This window comes from Pelecanus crispus, chromosome Z (assembly GCF_030463565.1).
Source record: "Pelecanus crispus isolate bPelCri1 chromosome Z, bPelCri1.pri, whole genome shotgun sequence".
NCBI lineage: Eukaryota > Metazoa > Chordata > Aves > Pelecaniformes > Pelecanidae > Pelecanus > Pelecanus crispus.
In genome coordinates, this window is record NC_134676.1 from 28,368,940 (window position 1) to 28,387,593 (window position 18,654).

The 18,654-nt window shown below is 42.1% G+C and overlaps 1 protein-coding gene and 1 non-coding gene across 2 annotated transcripts in view; both read right to left on the reverse strand.

Annotated features, from left to right (window-relative positions):
* Nucleotides 1–1,044: 1,044 nt before the first annotated feature.
* The window catches only part of ANKDD1B (ankyrin repeat and death domain containing 1B), a 31,140-nt gene continuing 13,530 nt past the window's right edge, over nt 1,045–18,654 (reverse strand). The window contains exons 7-15 of the mRNA XM_075726897.1: nt 18,034–18,132; nt 16,116–16,214; nt 15,141–15,239; nt 13,452–13,550; nt 9,415–9,513; nt 6,563–6,658; nt 2,307–2,508; nt 1,446–1,577; nt 1,045–1,103 (exon numbers count right to left, since the gene is read on the reverse strand). Of these exons, the coding sequence (XP_075583012.1) occupies nt 1,045–1,103; nt 1,446–1,577; nt 2,307–2,508; nt 6,563–6,658; nt 9,415–9,513; nt 13,452–13,550; nt 15,141–15,239; nt 16,116–16,214; nt 18,034–18,132 (984 nt within the window). The remainder of the gene's footprint in view (nt 1,104–1,445; nt 1,578–2,306; nt 2,509–6,562; nt 6,659–9,414; nt 9,514–13,451; nt 13,551–15,140; nt 15,240–16,115; nt 16,215–18,033; nt 18,133–18,654) is intronic.
* On the reverse strand, nt 12,738–12,811 carry TRNAN-GUU (transfer RNA asparagine (anticodon GUU)). The gene has a single exon. It is a non-coding gene; the product is annotated as a tRNA-Asn (tRNA).

The following is an 18,654-nucleotide window of genomic DNA, read 5'->3' on the forward strand; positions in this document are numbered from 1 at the left end:
TCCAAAACCTGAGGATTTACCAGTCTGTTCTGCATAGTGCTGTGATGCTCTGCAGCCGTGTCAAAACAGGTTGCACACAAGAGGGCAGTTAGGCATAAGACTTCAGACTAAGATACAGATCATCATCTTTTTAGTACAAACAATAAGATTTAGTACAAAATAATGCTAGCTATATATAGATAGATGAGGCAATTCAATTCTTCCATTACATGATAAAACTATTGCTATTTTCTTATAGAGAAGACTACGAAGATAGACATTTTACATAATTTTCCAGATGTGAAATGTATCCAGTAATGAGAAAACCTTTAAGTGCATTGAGCAAGACACTACCAAATGTTAATTCGACATGAAAAAGAAATAGGTAAATAATTGTTAAATGTGTTAAGTATTAAATATTAAATGTTCTCTTTTGAATATGTATACAAGGTTATGCCATGATAGAAAATTCTGCAGCCAGCCACACATGGTTTTAGGCGTGATGTTTTTGTGTATTTTCCCTACATGAATCAAATGCTGAAGAAGACAGACTTGTCCTAATCCTAGCACTAATTAAACAAGAGAAAAGCCCTAGAAATCACTCTGCTGAGACTTTATAAAAACCTGAATCCCAAATGAAACCTATTTCTGGAAGTGTTGATTTATACACGTAATTTTTGCTGCTTAAAGTTAATTTCTTTCTGGTACAAAATATCTTATTTACATTTCATGTCAAACACAAAATAGCTCAGTTTGCAGTTCCAATACAGAGTTAGTGAATCAATGTTAAGCCAAGTGCAGAAATTGTAGGAGGGTGGTTTTTGCTTAGCAGTATAGTCATAAATTACCAGCCAGCCATTCAATTCTTTAAATCATTGTATAGCAAGCATATGAGAAAGAACTAACCAATATTTCAGGAGTGCAAGTTTTTCTAGCTTGGAAAAAGTCATACAACTTCAAAATAGGTTTTTGTTTCCAGAAAAGATATTATTTGTACTTGAAAGTCACTATTACATGCCATCTGACATGTAATTCCATCACATATGCCAGGTTTTATTGATGAACTCACGAAACTGCACATTTTCTGGAGTCCAGGTCAGTGCTACTTGCAGCTCTGATCTTCTCTGTAAAGTTAGAGGAGAAAACACTAGCTTGACATGCTCTACTTTTTACAAGGTCAGACTAATCTAACTGAAGGATGGCCAATCACATTTTAGCCTTGTTTGCAGGAGAAAGGAGGAAAGCAAAGGTTGCACATTTGTATCTTCCTTCAGAAATCTCAAGTCTCACTTAAGCTCTTTTCCTCAAGCAACCTCACCCCCCAGCAAGGGCAGATTCCTGAAAGGAAGAGAGTCCTCCAGCTCTGCCACAGTCACACCTTCCCAGCCCCAGCAGGGACCTCGGCACCGCACTGCAGTCTCGCAGGGGACAGGGTAATGTGCTCTGTACACCACAACACAACTTACCAGCTAAAGGCTGAAATCCTGCTTCCACCAGATCCTCATAGATGTGCTTGACAGGATTCTGATGAGCCAGCAATATACCATGTAACCAGATGAGCAACATTCTGTTTCCATGTTCCTTATAACTTTTTTTCCCTATGCAATACACAAAGCATTTGTCTGTTCCATATGCTGGAAACAGTGTATTTTGTGGTTTTGCACTTTTAGAGTTCCAAGAGATTTTAAAACCTACTCATTTAGTCTTATTTCCTTTCTCACCTAGAAGCAAAATGAAGACTGAGACTTACAAAGGTTTAAAAAACCCAAACAAAAATTCTAGTTTTATCCTAAGAAAACTGTAAAGGTGGGGGGAAGCTAATACATCTTAAAATTAATTTTTTCTTTCCATTTTTGCTCAACATGTGGTAATATACCCTGGAGTAGTAGTAAACAAGTACAATGCGTGCTATAGAAATACTGCTTTCCCAGCACTTGAGATGCCTGAAATCAGAAACTGCTGTTTCAGGGCGGCTCTGAAGACAGAGCATGAATAAGGTCTTCCTGTGTCACGAGGTTCCCTGGGTCCTCGCTTGCAGCATGACCTGCAAGACTCTTCCATGCTGCTCACTGCTCCTATTTTTGATTTCCAAAGATGAAGGTTTCTTCAGGCCAAAAGGGAGAACAGAAATGGCCCGTACTTCTACAGCACCACTTCCCAGGAAACAGGGACAAGGCTTGTATCCATTTACTACTCTTTTTCATAATTTAAATAAGAGCAGTATGGCCAGTGTGTGTCTGTGATACTCACATAGTTTAAAAAAACGCAACTCTGCCTTGTGCTTTTTATAGCTTATATATTATGGCTAGCCATTCAGATATTGTTACCTGTCCATTGTTCTTCAATAGCTTTAATTTGTTCATCCGTGAACTTCCAGAACAGGGCCATTTTTTTCCATTCCTGGGGTTTTAACTGATTGTATGCTAGATTCCACAGGGAAGAACGGATTTGCTTGGTCTGTGTACTATGATCTTGTTTGAAGGACAAGCTTAAGTCTGACCCATCATCATCACTATGAGCTAGATGTTCCTGGAAAAGAAAGCACATGATAAGTTTTGTAATGAAGCTGGGAACTTTTGCTTAGCAAGCAGTAAATGCTGTGTCCATCCAGCTATATGTCCATACAGCCCTATGTAGCTACTGACACATGATTTGCTCAGTGCAGGTAAAGGAACCATGTTTGGCTAGTAGAGTTCTTTGGTGGAAGATGTCTGAGCATGGATGATGTTATTACAGTCTTAATAACAGAACAGAAACAAAGCCCTCCTGTGTCTATTGCTATGTTTTAAGTTAAATGCAAAATAGACCACTTAATTCCTCTGGTACTTGATACACAATAATAACAGCAAGTACTAGGCCTGCACTGCTGTGCTCCTTGGCTCTGTCTACTTTATGTATCACATTTTGAATGTGGTTGGGGTTCACAGTTCTTACTCTTTCCTCTTGAAGTGCTAACCTCTCCCTGAGAGGAGGGTAGGTACCACCGGCATGGCGCTTGCTCAAGCTGTTCCCACCTCTGCCCCATCAGCTCTGCTTGGCTGAAGCGGGGACTACCAGGTCATCTGATGGCAGCATGCAGAGCCCTGTTCAGCAAAGTGTCTAAGCACCAATAAGCACATGCATGTTGAACCAGGATCTAGTTTTACTGCCTGCATAAGCAAAATCAGATAGATACCAAAAGTGCAAGATTAAAGTGATGTTGCTACCCTATGAATGACTCCCCTGAAACAGGAGTGATGGGATTGCTTCTTGTTTGGTCACCCCTGCAAAAGCCACATCTAGCAGTGACTTCAGCCCTAGCTGAGCAGTGCCCATGGTAAACCCTCATTCCTAGTGTAGGTAAGCTCAAACTACTTCTTTCTCTCATTTTGTTGATGTGCTAGTCCTGTTTCAAATCAGTCTCCAAAGTGAAAAATGTCTTCAGAAAGTTGATACAGGATTACAAAGCAGGTACTAAGCAAAAAAAAAGGAAATGGCAGCATGCCTCATTTTAGAAGTGCTAGGCATAGAATATTCCATTCCAGATTAAAATCAGAAAAAATACAACAGCATTGCCAGGGGAGGTTTAGGCTGGAAATTAGGAAAAATTTCTTTACAGACAGGGTGGTCAAGCATTGGAACAGGCTGCCCGGAGAGGTGGTGGAGTCCCCATCCTTGGAAGTGTTCAAAAAACAGGTAGATGTGGCACTTCGGGATATGGTTTAGTCTAGTCTACCCTTGATTGGTTTAGGTGGGCTTGGTAGTGTAGGTTAATGGTTGGACTGGATGATCTTAAAGGTCTTTTCCAACCTAGACGATTCTATGATTCTATGATTATTTCCTAACCTTATGAGAGTCTTGAAGAAAAAAAGAAATTTTAGCTCAGTAACTAAGCATTGTCATCTATGTTTGATTCCATTTCTCTGGTGCAGACTTTATTTCATGCTTCCTGATGCATGCAAGGTGAGGTTTAGGACATTCTACAGGACAGCTTCAGGCTCTTCCTGGTTCAGTGTTTCTTCTGAGGTTTAAAAAATAAAACCCACAAACCCACAAGCAAACAAACAAAAACCCCCTTTTTTCTCCTCCTTTTGCAGCAGCACAGCTTCTCTTTGCTGCTAATTGTGTGTCTAGGCAATGGCAGGGTGGAACAGGAACAGCAGCCCTCAAGAAATGGTAAATAGAAAAAAGGGCAAATGGGGAGAACAAGATAGTCTCACACACATTAGTATCACATGCACTTCTTCACAGCAACACGACATTCCCATTTGTAACTAATGCCTTGTCACAGATGATGCCAGCTCAATGTATGAAAAAGTTCTTACAATAATGGTTCAAAATGCTGGAGTTTCCTATATGGTAGTACCACCTGAACAACGTCATATTCCATAACTGTAATATCTAAGCTGCTCCCAGAGACTGTGCTCTTAACTTCAGGTAATGGGATACAGACACTTATGTTTCTATTTCACAACATCTGTGGAGCTCTTGCAGAAAACTGTCTGCTTAAACATCTTTTCTTCTCCTCAGGCAATTCAGTAAACAATGCCAAGAGGTTGGGAGCATTACAGGCTCACTGCTGTCAGACTTGTCATGTCTTCTCTGGCAACAGATGACTTCACTTGTAATTCCCCTTTAAGCCAAAAGAAACAGTAGCATACAGACAACTCGAGCTGAACTGACCCAAATCAAATATGCACAACACAGGGATTTCATGGAGGTGTTTTTCAGGATAATTAATCTAGACCTGTGATTTATCAGCACAATGCCCTGCAACATTAAGTGTCACGGATTTGGACATGCAGGGCCAGGGTGGGTTGGTAAAAGACCGGCTAATTCATGTGCCGCACTCAGGCAGGATCAGTGTGCTTATACTGCCCTGGGAGGCACTTGGCTAACCTGGTAAAACAAGCACTCCCTAACAGGAAGCAGGAATGAGAATGAAGTTACAGATTTGTGTGGCAGCTCAGCAATGAGCACAAGAGCTGACAGTCAAGTGAATTCCTTTCACCAGTCCTTTTGCCCTGGTTGCTACCTCTGGTGCTCACAGAATTACTTGCTCTACATAAATAAATTGTGTTAGCATCTTCCTTCTTGCAGGTTTTTACAGTGGATGCTACAAGATATATCTTTTACTGCCTCACTAGCACCAGTCTGCGAACAGTGTATCTGAGAGAGCTTGAGGACTTTAAACTGTACTGTGTCAAAACCCAGCAAATTGACTCAATTCTCAGGGAGCCCACGTAAACTTATGGCTCCAAACAAGAAAAACTGAGCAAGCCAATACAAGACTGATCTATGGAGCATTAATATGCCCTAAAATGAACCTTCACCATCCTATGAAATACCTCCCTTTCATCAAGTGTGTAGGTATAGCAGGTTCTTTGTGGCTCATTGCTACAGCTGACATTGACAGAATAAATAAACTTTCTCAGAATTCTAAATGATCCTAGTTAAGAGCCCGTGACATGACATGACCTGAATTTTCAAGATGCATTTGAGCTGGGTCTGAGTTTCAAGGCATGTCTCTAGAATGGGCCTTACCAGCAGCCCAGCTCCAAATACTCCTTTGGTTTTAAGAAGTACTAAGCTTAGCTTTTCTTGTTCAGACACTTAACTGCCTATAGAGCATGTACAGATTCCTAAATCATAGAATCATAGAATCACTTAGGTTGGGAAAGACCTTTAAGATCATCCAGTCCATCCATTAACCTAACACTACCAAGTCCACCACTAAACCAGTTAAGGGTAGAGTAGCAATTTCATGTTTCCTGGCTTGGTGGCTGGATTATTTTTTAATGGAAGTAAAAACGAGGAATCATTAAGATTGGAAAGGATCTCTAAGATCATCAGTCCAGCCATCAACCCAACACCACCATGTCCACTAACCCATGTCCCAAAGTGTCCCTATTTTTTGAACACTTCCAGGGATGGAATGACCATGGGATAGTCAGCGCAGGCCAAAATAATTGTCATCTACGCTTTAATACATCTGACCATCAGCCCTTTCGGGAGGGCCATCACTAAGCAGCCTACGTTTAAATAACAACTGGGGAAAGAAGGTTAGAAATTCCGACAATCTGAGGTCAATCTAAGCCATGTCCTTCACACTTGTTGCCTCGTTCTTTCCCATTTTGTTGATTGCATTTTATAATTAACACACATAAAACAGAAGAGGGAGCTCCTGGCAAAGCAGCTGAGCCCTTACTAGCAAAGGAGTGACAGACACCTGTACTCCTCCATTTTTCAGCCATGGATTTCACTATACCGAAGGACAGACACATGGTTCAGTGTGGATTCAGGTCATCCCAACCTTGATGCTGATGGCACAGTTTGAATTTGGTTCAGAATCTCTCTCCACCTCTTTATCTCTGTGTGTAGAGCATGATGCAGGAAAACAGTAAGATCTGCCTAAAATTTTACAGCTAGTCAGGAATAAAACCTGGACGGGGTAGAGACCTTCCCATTTCCAATCCTAACCTCAGTTTATCAAGGCCAGTCCTGCAACCTGCCAAAAGGAACCACCACACACAAAAGGTGCTTCAAGATCAGAATTGGCTTTTCCCTTACAGTTCTCCTCAGTGTAATGAAAGATGTCTCTTACCTGTTTCATGGCATAATACCTTTCTGCTTTAATGATCATATCTACAATCAGGGCATGATTGCTCCTTGATGCCACAGCTAGCGCAGTTTTTCCATGCTGAAAGCAGAGATGGTGAATCAGAACATCTCATATATATGAGGATAAGTCTATCATAGAAGAAACACAGGAGCTTCGTTTACAGACCCCTATCCCTTTTTTTCAAGAAAACATATTACTACAATTTCATGGCTTCAGAGTAGCTACAATCAAGGTTCTATGCTTTGCATGAGCTGTATCCCCTCAGCTCAGAGGTGGTAATTTTTTTCCCACACTGAACTCCCCCTAAAGAATTTCTGGTGAGGTACAACTGCTTTCAAGAAACCTCCAGCACTCATACTGCTGCATACTTCATACCAGGTTGCGCTCTGCAGTCACTGCTTCCAAGTTCATGCAAGCCCAGGCATCCACAGGCTGAAAACTATCACAAATACAGTTCATTCCCATGTTATGGTTAAACTGGCATTTCAGATGGATAGGCTGGCAAAGTTGGAAACCTCCAACTTTAAGGGCAAACCTGTGTCTTGTTTTGGATGATAAGAGAAGCTGGCTCACAGAATGAAAAGAGGATGTGGGAAAGGCTTTCTCATGACAACTGAAGGGAGCACAACTGAAGGTGATGTTTCATGGGTAGAACAGGCAAAGGAATAAAAAGCCATTTCTTTAATTGCAGCTGCAGAGGACTGCTCGGTCTAGCTGAACCCATCTCCACTATCAGCACTTTGATGTAAAGGCATCCCAGTGGCTCAACAGCGTTCTCTCTGCAATTGTCTATTTTTAGCAGATTTGCACTGAGTGGAGCTGCCTCAGATGTAAATATTCAGGGTATTCTCCACATATCAAGTGCTAGGCATTCTAGAAAATTATACCTAAAAGAAGCCAACCCTTTAATTAGAAGGTTCAGTAATTAAATTATAAGGCATTTAAACTCCCCAGCTATTATAAAGTTCCCTAATATATGCCTTTTGCATTCTAGCTCCTCGCTCTGCTCAAGATCATTCTAATTAGCCTGTTTTTAGGAAAGATTCAAATTGGAAGCCAAAGCATTGACATTTCATCAGATCTTTATAGCACAGACATACTTTATATGTGAAGACTCCAGAGACCACAAGAGCTTCTTGGGTCCCACCTCTGGAAAGGTTCTGTGCATTTTCCAGGGAGGTGGAGGGGTAGAAAAAGGGGGTGTCTCTGGCCTCCTAGTGCAGACACCACTGGCATCCTGCGTGTACACATAGCACAGCAGTCTTGCACACAGGGAGTGCTCTCTGCACTATCAGTCACAACGAACCACAATTATATCTGCAGACGGGAGGAAGAAAGAGCTCCCAAGAGAGCATTTCCTGAGCTGTAACAGCTTGCAACTCATGCAGATACATGCCAAGCTCTGGAGACTGAGGACCTTTGCTGCCGGTGGATGGAGGCCAGGAAAACACTGTGCAGTCAAAGCAGGCTCCCCTTTTTCCTGCCTACTTTTCAGTAGGGAAGGACGGGAATATTTTTGGCATCTCAGCACCAATTCAACTCAAAGAGGGCTGTACTTGCAAATGTTCCCAGTGGTGGCATGGCCTCAGGGGTCATCCAGCAAACAGACAAGGGAAGAGCTATGCCAAGAAATAAAACCAATGCAGAAAGGTGACAGAACTTGTGCTGGCTCAGAGCCATATTCTCATAACATGCCCTGAACTCTGCCAACACTGCTGTAACACCAGGGCACTATGCAGCCCAAAAGCTTGCAGGTTCTTAAGGTGAAAACAGGCAATAAGAAGTAATTTTCTGTGATTGCCCTTGGAATACGAATAGGCAGAGACAATTTTTGCAACAGCTAAAGCACTGTCTGAGGTGGACAAGACTTCATTCTGCGTTAGCCCATATGAGTACTGCAGCTCTCTGGCTACTGTAGGCAAGATTCCAAATGGGAAGGCTTAACTGCAATGCAGCATCTTACCTCAGCCTCCTAAAACACATCAACCATGTCACCCACACTCAGAGCCCCAAGCTTCACATCAGGCTAGGGAAAAAGGAGATGATCCTTGTTCCATAAAGCTTTACTCCTCAGAACAGTTTCATACATGAAAATTAATTTTTTAAATCACTAAAGAGCTAGATTTTGCTCATGATAGACAGCAAGTCTGTCAATTCAGTCATACATAAAATCAATATAGTGGTAACAGTATAGAAAGGGCAGGCTCAATCTTGAAATGATTTAGCAAAATTCCCCGGAAACTCTTTGCTTTGGTACTTCTTCCAGCCGTTGCCATTTTTGCCTCAGTCTTTCCAAGCTGAACATGAGCAACAGGGTCTAAGCACCCACCTGAATGGATCTGGGATGGCTTCCCAGGGACATGGCCCCACCATTTCCAGATGGCCCAGAGTGCTAGAGGGCAAACTCACCATTGCTGCAATTAGTGAAGCTGGCACTACCTGCGCCTCTCCTGGCAATGAACCTGGCTGCAGGTGCACAGCTACAACAGCCGCAGGCTGTTTTCCACTCTGTAAGCCTAGTCCTTTTTTCCATCAGAGGTCTCTGGCGGTGGGGTTTACCCTTCAAACTACGGAGCTTGGAAGTTTTACATTTTTCACCCCACTGGCTTTCATCACATCTGAACTCAAAACCAGCACTTCATTAAAACCATTTCAGATTTCTTCAGGCTGCAGGTATGTCAATATTAAAAGGAGATCTCCTTTGTAACAACTAACATTTAGCTTTACTTCAGAAAGGTGACTGGAAACAAGTGCTTCCTGCCTCTCTGGGAAGAAAGCTATAAAATAAAAAATGAAATCACGTAATGTTTGCATGGGTGAGGAATGCAGTCTACCTTATCCACAATCTTGAGATCACAGCCTGCCTTCAGCAGCACTTCCGCCAGCTCCACATTGCCAAGATCTGCAGCCACATGTAGAGGGGTTTCCTGCCTCTGGAATTAATGACACCAAATAAATACAATAAGCCAAACTCCCCCTCAAAAGCAGTGCGCTCACAATCTAAATCTAAAGAAGATTCAGAACAAGAGATGGCCTTGGCTAGAAAACACTGAACAGAATGAAAGCATTTAACCGAGTGATCTACCTGCCAGTTTTGTTTCAGGCAAACAAGAGCATCTGGGATCTCTGCATGAAAACCAGACAGGAGTTCCAGATGGCTCAGGAAAAAGTTGCTGTCATGCCCTTTTAATGTACCTAATGAGCTCGCTCTCTTCCCTCTTAAAACAAGGTGTTTTGGGCAGAGTGCTTCATGCAACTGCCAACACCCACCCCACCCCACCCCCTGCCCCCTGCCATACTATCATCTCAAGTAACCTTTTCCCTACTGAAATTAAAGCAAAGACATCTGGACATCCATAATTTTCAACAGTACATTGTGCCACAGTCCACAACAGGGTTTGTTAGCCAGCCCTGCCACAAAACAATGATATGGAGTGGAAGGTAGAACAGAAGTTTACCTGCTCCATAACGGCTTCAGTGAGCCTTAAACCACACACAAACAAACAAAAAAAGGATGGGGGAAAAAAAAAGCATTAAACAAAACCAAACCATTAACAAGAAGTACAGCTAAAGGGACATTCAGCTTCAGTTCTAATCTTTGGGTCTCAAATGAGGGTTGTGTAGTCTCTACACAGTTGTATGTACCCAAATAAAACCTATTTATTCATTTACCTTTCTACAGAATATTAGACTAAGAAATTCCAGATGTCTATGGGTGTAATGCAGCAGCAAATAAGATATGCTGTCATTTGTGGAAACCCTGCATATCTGGACGTGTTCCTTAGTGTGTTTCATGTGACACAGCATCCTTTTAAGTTGAAGGTTTGTGCCTATGGTCCTATGATGTTGCAAGTCTACATTCCGCAGGTCTGGTTAGAGAATTTTTTTGGCCTTTAGATCTTAACTTAAAGGTTGCGGAGTCAAACACCCAAGACCTTACATACCAAGAAACACCAGCCTCAGGGTTCCACATTAGAGTCTCTCATCCACTCTTTTGGGAATACACACTATGATCACATGACCTCCGAAATTTCCTACAAAAATACTTTCTTTCCTGCAGTAATTTAGAGGTATGTATGTAGCTACTGTATATAACTTCAGATATGCTAGAGACAAAGCATGAAACATTTCTAAAAGATACATTCAAGAAGTTTACAAAATTCTCGATTTATGAGACAGAAGAGCTTATCATAATTATTTTGACTCCAGCCACAAATGACAGCCTCTGTCTCCCACAAAACTGTGTGGAAATTAATCTTTAGCAATAAAATGATCAACAGCAACAGGGAAACTACAGATTTCTCAAAGACTAGTCCTTGCTACTATTGTGGGGATCATCCTCACCAGTCACATGGGAGACCTGGGTGCATTTCCGCAACAGGGAGCCACAGTGCCCAACATGGGACTCGACAGATCTGGTGGGACAGTCTCGACAGCTGAGATTTAGGGTCAATGGGGAGGGGGAAGAAAGATTCTCTTTGAAGCACCGTAACTGGCAGACCGGTCTATACACAGTGGTGTGTTGATGTCTGCCCAGTCCATTATGGCCAGGGTGCTGTTGTACAATATCTGTAAGCTCCATAGAAAATTCTGCCACACAGACCATGAGCACCGGATATCATCTGGATCTCTGGAAGCCCAGCTGTTGGCCAGGTTGCTGTAGACCACCTCTACCACCATTAACTCCCTCAGATACTCTCTGTGGTAGTCCACTTGCCTTGCTGGTTTACAATATCATCTATGAAGAGATACCTTGCCTTCACACTTGCTAAGAGCCACCTCCAGAGGCTTGCAGGTGGCTGCCTCTCTTCTGATCCCTTTGTCATAGTCCCTAGTGATGGACCCCAGCTGCTGGGTTTCTCTACCTTCCCAGCACTGGAACAACCAGGTAGCAAAGCGCTCACCTTGCTGATGGATGAATACTTGCTGCCTATCTCACAGGTTGTTCAGGATGGGGACCAGGTAGTTTTCGCCTCTTGTCATTCCTGTCTCTTCCCTTTCCTGTCCTGCTGCAGGTCAGGCTGCCTCTTCTGCTTCTTTCCCCTTCTGCTCCTCAGCTGGAGCTGCTGCTTCTCTTACTAACCGAGTCAACATCTGTTTCCATCATTTCTTCTTGACTACAGGAGCAACTATTAGTACTTGAGGGTTGGGTCTCTGGTTAAGCCACTGTGCATGCCCTCAGACTGAGTGGCCTTTTCAACGTCCATATGGGTGGTTTCAGATCAGAAAACCTTCTCAGTATCCCTTTGTGTGCTCCTTGATCAGAAGACCCTCCTCCTCTTTCGAGGGCACTGGATGGCAGCTCAGTAGGCATGGGCCAGGCCCCAACACAGCGTTAGAAGTCGCTGTGTTTCACTGGGACAGGCAAGGCTCCCCTCCTTCAAATGGTGTACCAATTACCTGGGACTACATGCCTGTTCAGGTGTGAAATCCCAAGCTATTAGAGGCAATAGCAGCCCCAATAACCTGCCCAACTCCTCCCACACACCCTGCCATCCAGGGACCAACCACCTCTGGGCACATTCCTGTGTGGCATTCCCCATTAGTTGTTTAACCTTATGAACAATAATCAAAATCAGGCTCATGATACACACTATTATGAACAGTCTGATTACACACGGATATTCAAGGAACTGAGAGGCCATTACAAGAAGACAGGAGAGACCTATCCTGGAGGAGAAGGGATAGGTGCCATTCATTCCTCTCTCCACAGAGACTCTCTCCAAGGTGAAAAGGGGAAAGGTGTAATTGCTGATTTTCTCCATGAGATGGTTCTCTGAGTACCCAGATAGCAGCAGCGTAGGGCCCAAAAATACCAGATTAGGCTCAAGGCCAGTGTTTTTATCATGGCTCTCCCAGACAAAGCAAAACAAAGTGATACACAACACAGCAAAAGCTGAAAATGATCATTAACCATTATAGAAGGTTTTGTACAGCAAAAAAGAGATCAAACAAACCAGCACCAAAGTAAATACGTCAGCATCACATTCAGCAACAAGTGGACTTCCATAGCGAAGGGTATCCAGTACCTGAGGGGATTAGCAGTGGTGCAGGTGGTCTACAGGGAACTGGCCAACAACCAACAAGTCCTCCAAAGACCACTGGCACCAAGCAGAGGCCAAACAATCCTGGTAAAGCTGGGGAAAACACATGCTGGCATCCCTGGGTGGGCTCAAACCACCAACCTTTTGGTTAACAGCCAAACGTGCTAACTAATTGCACCACAGAGACCTGTGGCCTCATTGTTCTGTGTAATGTGGCCTCATCACTCAGTATGATGTTGTATGGCACAGAGCATCACTTCAGTCAGCTCGGGTCATCTGCTTGGTTGTGTCCCCTCCCAACTCCCTGCACACCCTCAGTCTATTCACTGGGGGGGGCAGAGTGTGAAACAGAGAAGGCCTTGGTGCTGTGCAAACACTATTCAGCAACAGTGAAAACACTGGTGCCTTACCAGCATTGTTTTGGTCACAGATCTAAAACACAACACCCTATGGGTTGCTATGAAAAAAATTAACTCCATCCCAGCCAGCTGACACTCTGCACTGGGTTCCCCTCTGAGATCAAATACCTGTTGAGACATTTCTGTCATTTATTATGCATGAATTGTAACACTCAAACAATAAATTAATCAAAATATTTTCTGAGTATATAGCATTTTGCTATCCTTATCTTGCACAAACAATACGAGCACAGCATGTACCAGTGACTAATACACATGCACACATGCAAAAAGATAAGGAGAGAACTGCCTCTTCCTTCCTATTTTTTTTGTACCCTGAGCTCATAAGGAAAAAAAAAATATTTCAAGCAAAATCCACATAATCTCCTCTTTACCAGTGAAGTTATGTTAATTCCCAGTTTTTCTTACGTGATTTAAGGAGTTTATATCATGATTGGCATCCAAGAGGCTTTTTACTACTGGTAGATGATTATTGATGACTGCTAAATGGAGAGGGGAATTCTTCTGCTGTGGAGGGAAAATAATAAACTATTATACTTGGGTACATTCATTAGAAGTTCACTGAAACAAGAAAGAGGTTCTTGTTAAAATTTGCCCCTTGCAAAGATAATATGCTCCGACAGAGTTTGAGACTGCAGAAAACACACCTCAAGGTGCAGAGTTATGCCAGAGATGGTAGCCTGCTCTTGCTCCTGCAAGACCTACAGCAGCAGGTAAACAAATACAGCTGACAAACCTGGAAATGTCGAGTGCACTGGGTGCGTATCAGCATATCACCGCCTAGGAATGCAGCAAGGTGCTCCTCTTACGTGTTTATACCTGGGATGTGCTGCCACCCTTGGCTGACAATAGAGAGCTTAGGGTAATGTTTCTGTTCCCTTAGAAAACTGGGTGTGCCCTTAGCTGGACAGGCTGGAGACAGAATACAGCTGTCAAAAGCTACTTTCCACGAATAAACTCTTGTCACATATTGCTGCTGTAAATATTCTTTATACTAAACTGACTTGCTGTCATATATATAAAAAGCAAATTATAGCTAGAAAGAAATTAAGGTTTTTTATTTGAGTGATTATTCATTAAAATAACTGGGGCATAGGTCCAACATCAGTCATGATCCAACCACTAGATTGGCAAGATCACTTTGCATGTTGAACCCGTGACTCATCAGTTTCTTGTTAAATACAGCTAGAAAACAATTCCATACCAGTGCCGTTCATGGGTGCCAAGCACCAGTTCATTAGTGTCTTTATAAACCACAGCCATTTCTTCAGGGCTACAGAAAAATAAAGCAAGCTCTTATGCAATGCTGCACTGGAAATATTTCTAAAACATAAGTTACAATTTTATGAGTTGCTTCTGCTATAGAAAGCCAGTGAGAACTAGCAGCACAACAACTGTCTGATCTTTAAAATAAATCATTTCAAGCACATCATAAATCATTGTTCCTTAATAACATTACGCAATAGGCTAGTAATCATGGCAGGTAAGTCACAAAGTCCAGATTCTAATTTTCATCCTGTACTGTAGAAGTGGAAAATTATTTCCTATTTACAGAAAATCTCAGATATAACAAAAACTGTAATATCTAAATTGAGACAAGATTTGAATATTAGGAATACCTCCTTCTTTTTAAACCCCAAAGAATGGTCGCATGCAGATTTTGAAGGCATAGGCATTGAGAGCAGAGGGTGAAAGCACTTGAGTGTTTATTTACCTTTCATTTTCCTTTATTCAGAATCAGTTACAAGTGTTAACTCTTTGCCCATGGCACACAGGGAGGCCTGCATTACTGCTGCTTAGTTCAAGCAGGGTACTTCGCTCGCCTTCTCCTAATGCCCGGTCCTTGGCTTAGCCTGGCCACCTCTACACTGCACTGCACCAGTCTGCACAGGCACTTGCTGGGTTTGTGCAACAGGACCTTGCCTTTATTGGTCCATACATATTGCTAAACACTATCCATAAACCACCTAATAATGTGTATAGTAAAAAAATAAAGGAACTAGTCAATCTCATTCAGCTTTCTGAGTTCCCAAGAAAGGCGATAAAAGCCAGGACATGCTGAAAAACAGCAGAAAAGTTCTATTGATATACACTCACCTCGGGTTTAGGAACCAGGTCAATACTCTTATCAATAAGAAAAGTAACCAAGGATAGATGTCCATTCTGAATTGCAATCTGCAAAGCACTGCTATTTTTCTGAAAGAAATGGTGTAGACAGCAAAAACTTAAATTTTTGTGGCTGAAAAAACGGTACTACAGAGAGCTATCAGTGCAGGATAATCTTTTGTTTAAATTTGTGTTACTATCCCCTCCCAAAAAACCCCTCCCTTTGATGAAATGATACAAAAAATGAAGTTGATCAGCAGTTAGCATGGTGTATTTTTTGTAAATACTGACGGAACCTCCCATTTTTACTACATCACAACAGACATGCTAAAACCACCAGTAATCTGTAGTGCTTTTCAATCTCTCCTAAGAAAGAGAGAAATCAGCATTGCTAGCTATCCTGCACCGTGGATAACAACAATGCCAACATATCTCCTAGTCTGCTAGCTCAGTTTGACCTTTAACAAACAAACTTTTAAAAATAAATCAATAGAAAATTTTCAGCTAATAATTCTGCTAAAACAAACAAGTTCTCAGTCTGCTGGAATCATAAAGTTCTTGCAGGAGGCAAGCCAAGGCCATTCAACAGATGTGAGCTGGATTGGAGTCCAGGAACCAGATGTGGAGAACAGGTTTGTCATCAGCTCAGTCATATATGCTGCCAAAAAGGAGGATTTTCAATTACCCTACTTGGTTACTTTTCTTAGTCATATGTTTTACTATTGAACATACAGTAAATAAAAAAGCTCCACCACAGAACTCTGTCAAATAAATCTATACTATGTTTCTTCCACCTCAGTTTTATTATGGTTGCGCTCTCCACATTCCCAATTTTTTTTTTTATCATTTCATAAAAATAAGCAGAGAAAATATACTGTTAGTACACCCAGAAAAGAGAAGATAAGGTCTTTCCCACAGCCCAGAATGTCCCAGTACTTGCATGCTGGAGGGATTCTGTGTACATACTAGAGTTAAAATGTTGATGTCGCTCCCTGCTTCCAGTAGGAGTTCAGCACATTTTTCATGACCTCCTTCAACAGACAAGTAAAAAGGAGTTTCTCCATTCTAGACCAACAGAGAGAAAATGCCTGTTCCAATTTAAGCCATGTGACTGTGAGAGTGTGACACAAAACCAGGTTAGCTCAATCAGACTCATCCAGCTCAACAGAAAAGGGGAGATGGTCACAAGAGAACACAACCTGAATGCTCCTAAATTAACACTTAAGTGAAATGGCAACTCACCAACACTTAAGTGACAGATGACATTTCTGTTGACAGATGTATGGTAAGGTTTACGATACAGATAACTATTTCGTAAATATTAATTGCGCTGTTTTCAAAGAAGATTACTGGCAACAGGCACAGAAAAAAGATGGTGGGTAGCAATTGCTGCCATTCAACATCAGGCAACACCACTAGCATGCTAGCATATACCATAAGTGCCAATTTCTGACAGTCCAATGCCATGGATTTGTGATGCATTCCCAACTCTAGCACTAGTTATAAGGAGCACTTTTAGCAGAAATAGTCCTGCTGCATATTTATTTCAAATCTTTTCACCCCAAAAAAGTCTCTATGTCTCCACAGCAAGTCTTTAAAATAAGTTACAGCAGCTGCACAATGATCTAATCCCTGCTTCTTAACTCCCGAAATACACAAAGGTTTACTGGAAATTAGTGTTTCAGCATTCACAGAAGCATCAATAAATTCTGACTTATCCTTGCTTGAACTCCTGCCACCATCATTCTGGTAAACTTAATATATTTTTGTACTTTACTTATGCTGGGGAAAGAGAGACCTGTTCATCCACAGACCAGAACATCACCGGCTGGACAGGAAGGTCACACCATTAGCCACAGCAAGGCAGGGGCACAAGCAGTACCACCTTTGTGTGCAGAAGCAACAACATTGTCAAACAAGGCTTGGAAACACGAGGGCTTTGCATTTCAAAGGGGCTCATGTGCCTCAAAGCTTGCGCAGCTGGAAATAACAGACCATCTGGATAAGAGAGAACCCCTCAACCCATAAACCTGTTGCTGATTAAAGAAGAGAAGGGCCTTAGGTAGGAATGGGTGTCCCTTACTCATGTCGCCTGCTGGGCCAGAACAGACTGTCAGCCACATGGCAGGTTTTTGCAATGGGCATGCTGGCCCACAATGAAGTGAATTACCTTTTCCGGTTCATTCCAGCTGCTTCACAGAAAAAGCAGAAAACAAAAGGACCCTTTGCAAAGCAGGAATGCTGAGCTGAGTACTTAGCGTGCATTTCACTCTGCCACCCCTACTTTAAGCCTTAAAATTAAGCTCATGAGTGCATCAACTCAGGGATCCAACCTTCACAGGTAATACGCAATTTATGAATATGCTGGCTGAACTCACCAACACTAACTTGGGAAAGAAAAAGTGAGTAGGCAGTGACTGCAGCCAATTCTGCGCAGCCAGTTGGGATCAGATGAACAAGGTACAAATCTAAGACCCCTTTGCTGAGGTGCCTGTGATGGTATGTGCTGGGTATGCATGTTGAACAGGCTCAGGGAACAGCCTGACCAGAGACAGTAAAAGGAATGGGATCACATGGCAAGAAATGTAGGAGGACAGGAAGCAAGGCAGAGGTTAGGCCCTCCTGTTTCCTTCCACCAGTATTTAAAGCTTGCAAGAAGGAGGGGAGACCGTTGTGTGAGGAACAGAGGACAGAGAAAGACACATTGAAGGAGATAATGGAGCTGAGTTTATTGGAGGAGGAACAATGAAACAGGATGCAAAGAGAAAAGCAACAGAACTAATGAAGTCTACTCAGTGCAACATTTATTCCTTTAAAATGTTATTTTTTAATTGATTTTTCAAATCTCAAACTTTATATCCTTCAGTAATTTCTGTGTCCTTACCTGATTGAGGTCATTTATTTCCTCCCACTGTTCGAGCAGAATTTCTACAACTTCGCTGTGACCATTTTTGGCTGCTAGATGCAATGCTGTGTTTCCCTCCTTGAAATTAAAATGTCAAATAAGATATTTTAAAACCCAGAATAAAGTCAAAGCATTAAGTAAAACCAACATGCACTTAAACACAAAGCCTTTGGTCTTTCCATCTCTCTTTTACATACAAGGAGGAGTCGGCAGATCTACACAGCATGTTCCAAGATCCAGACTAATCCAAAAGGAACCCTTTCATATGTATGCAGACATGACCTTGGTCTAGTTAGTTGTCTCGTATTCTGAAAACTGCAGTGTATTACCAGTGAAAAAGACCTAAAATTCTAACTCCTAAAAAATGAATCAGCAGAAAACTTTGGGCACTGGTTCCTACAAGGATGGGGACATCAAGCCCTCAAAAGTACTGATTTAAAGATAAACGGCCAAAACCTAGGTAAGTATATATAATCTTACAGTGGCTTTCAGGCCAATGTCACAATCTTCAATCCTCTTCACCACCAGTACCATTCCTCACTAGCTAAGTAAGAAAAAAAAAAATAGCGCACCAGCAAGCAAATAAAAACAAAGAGCAAG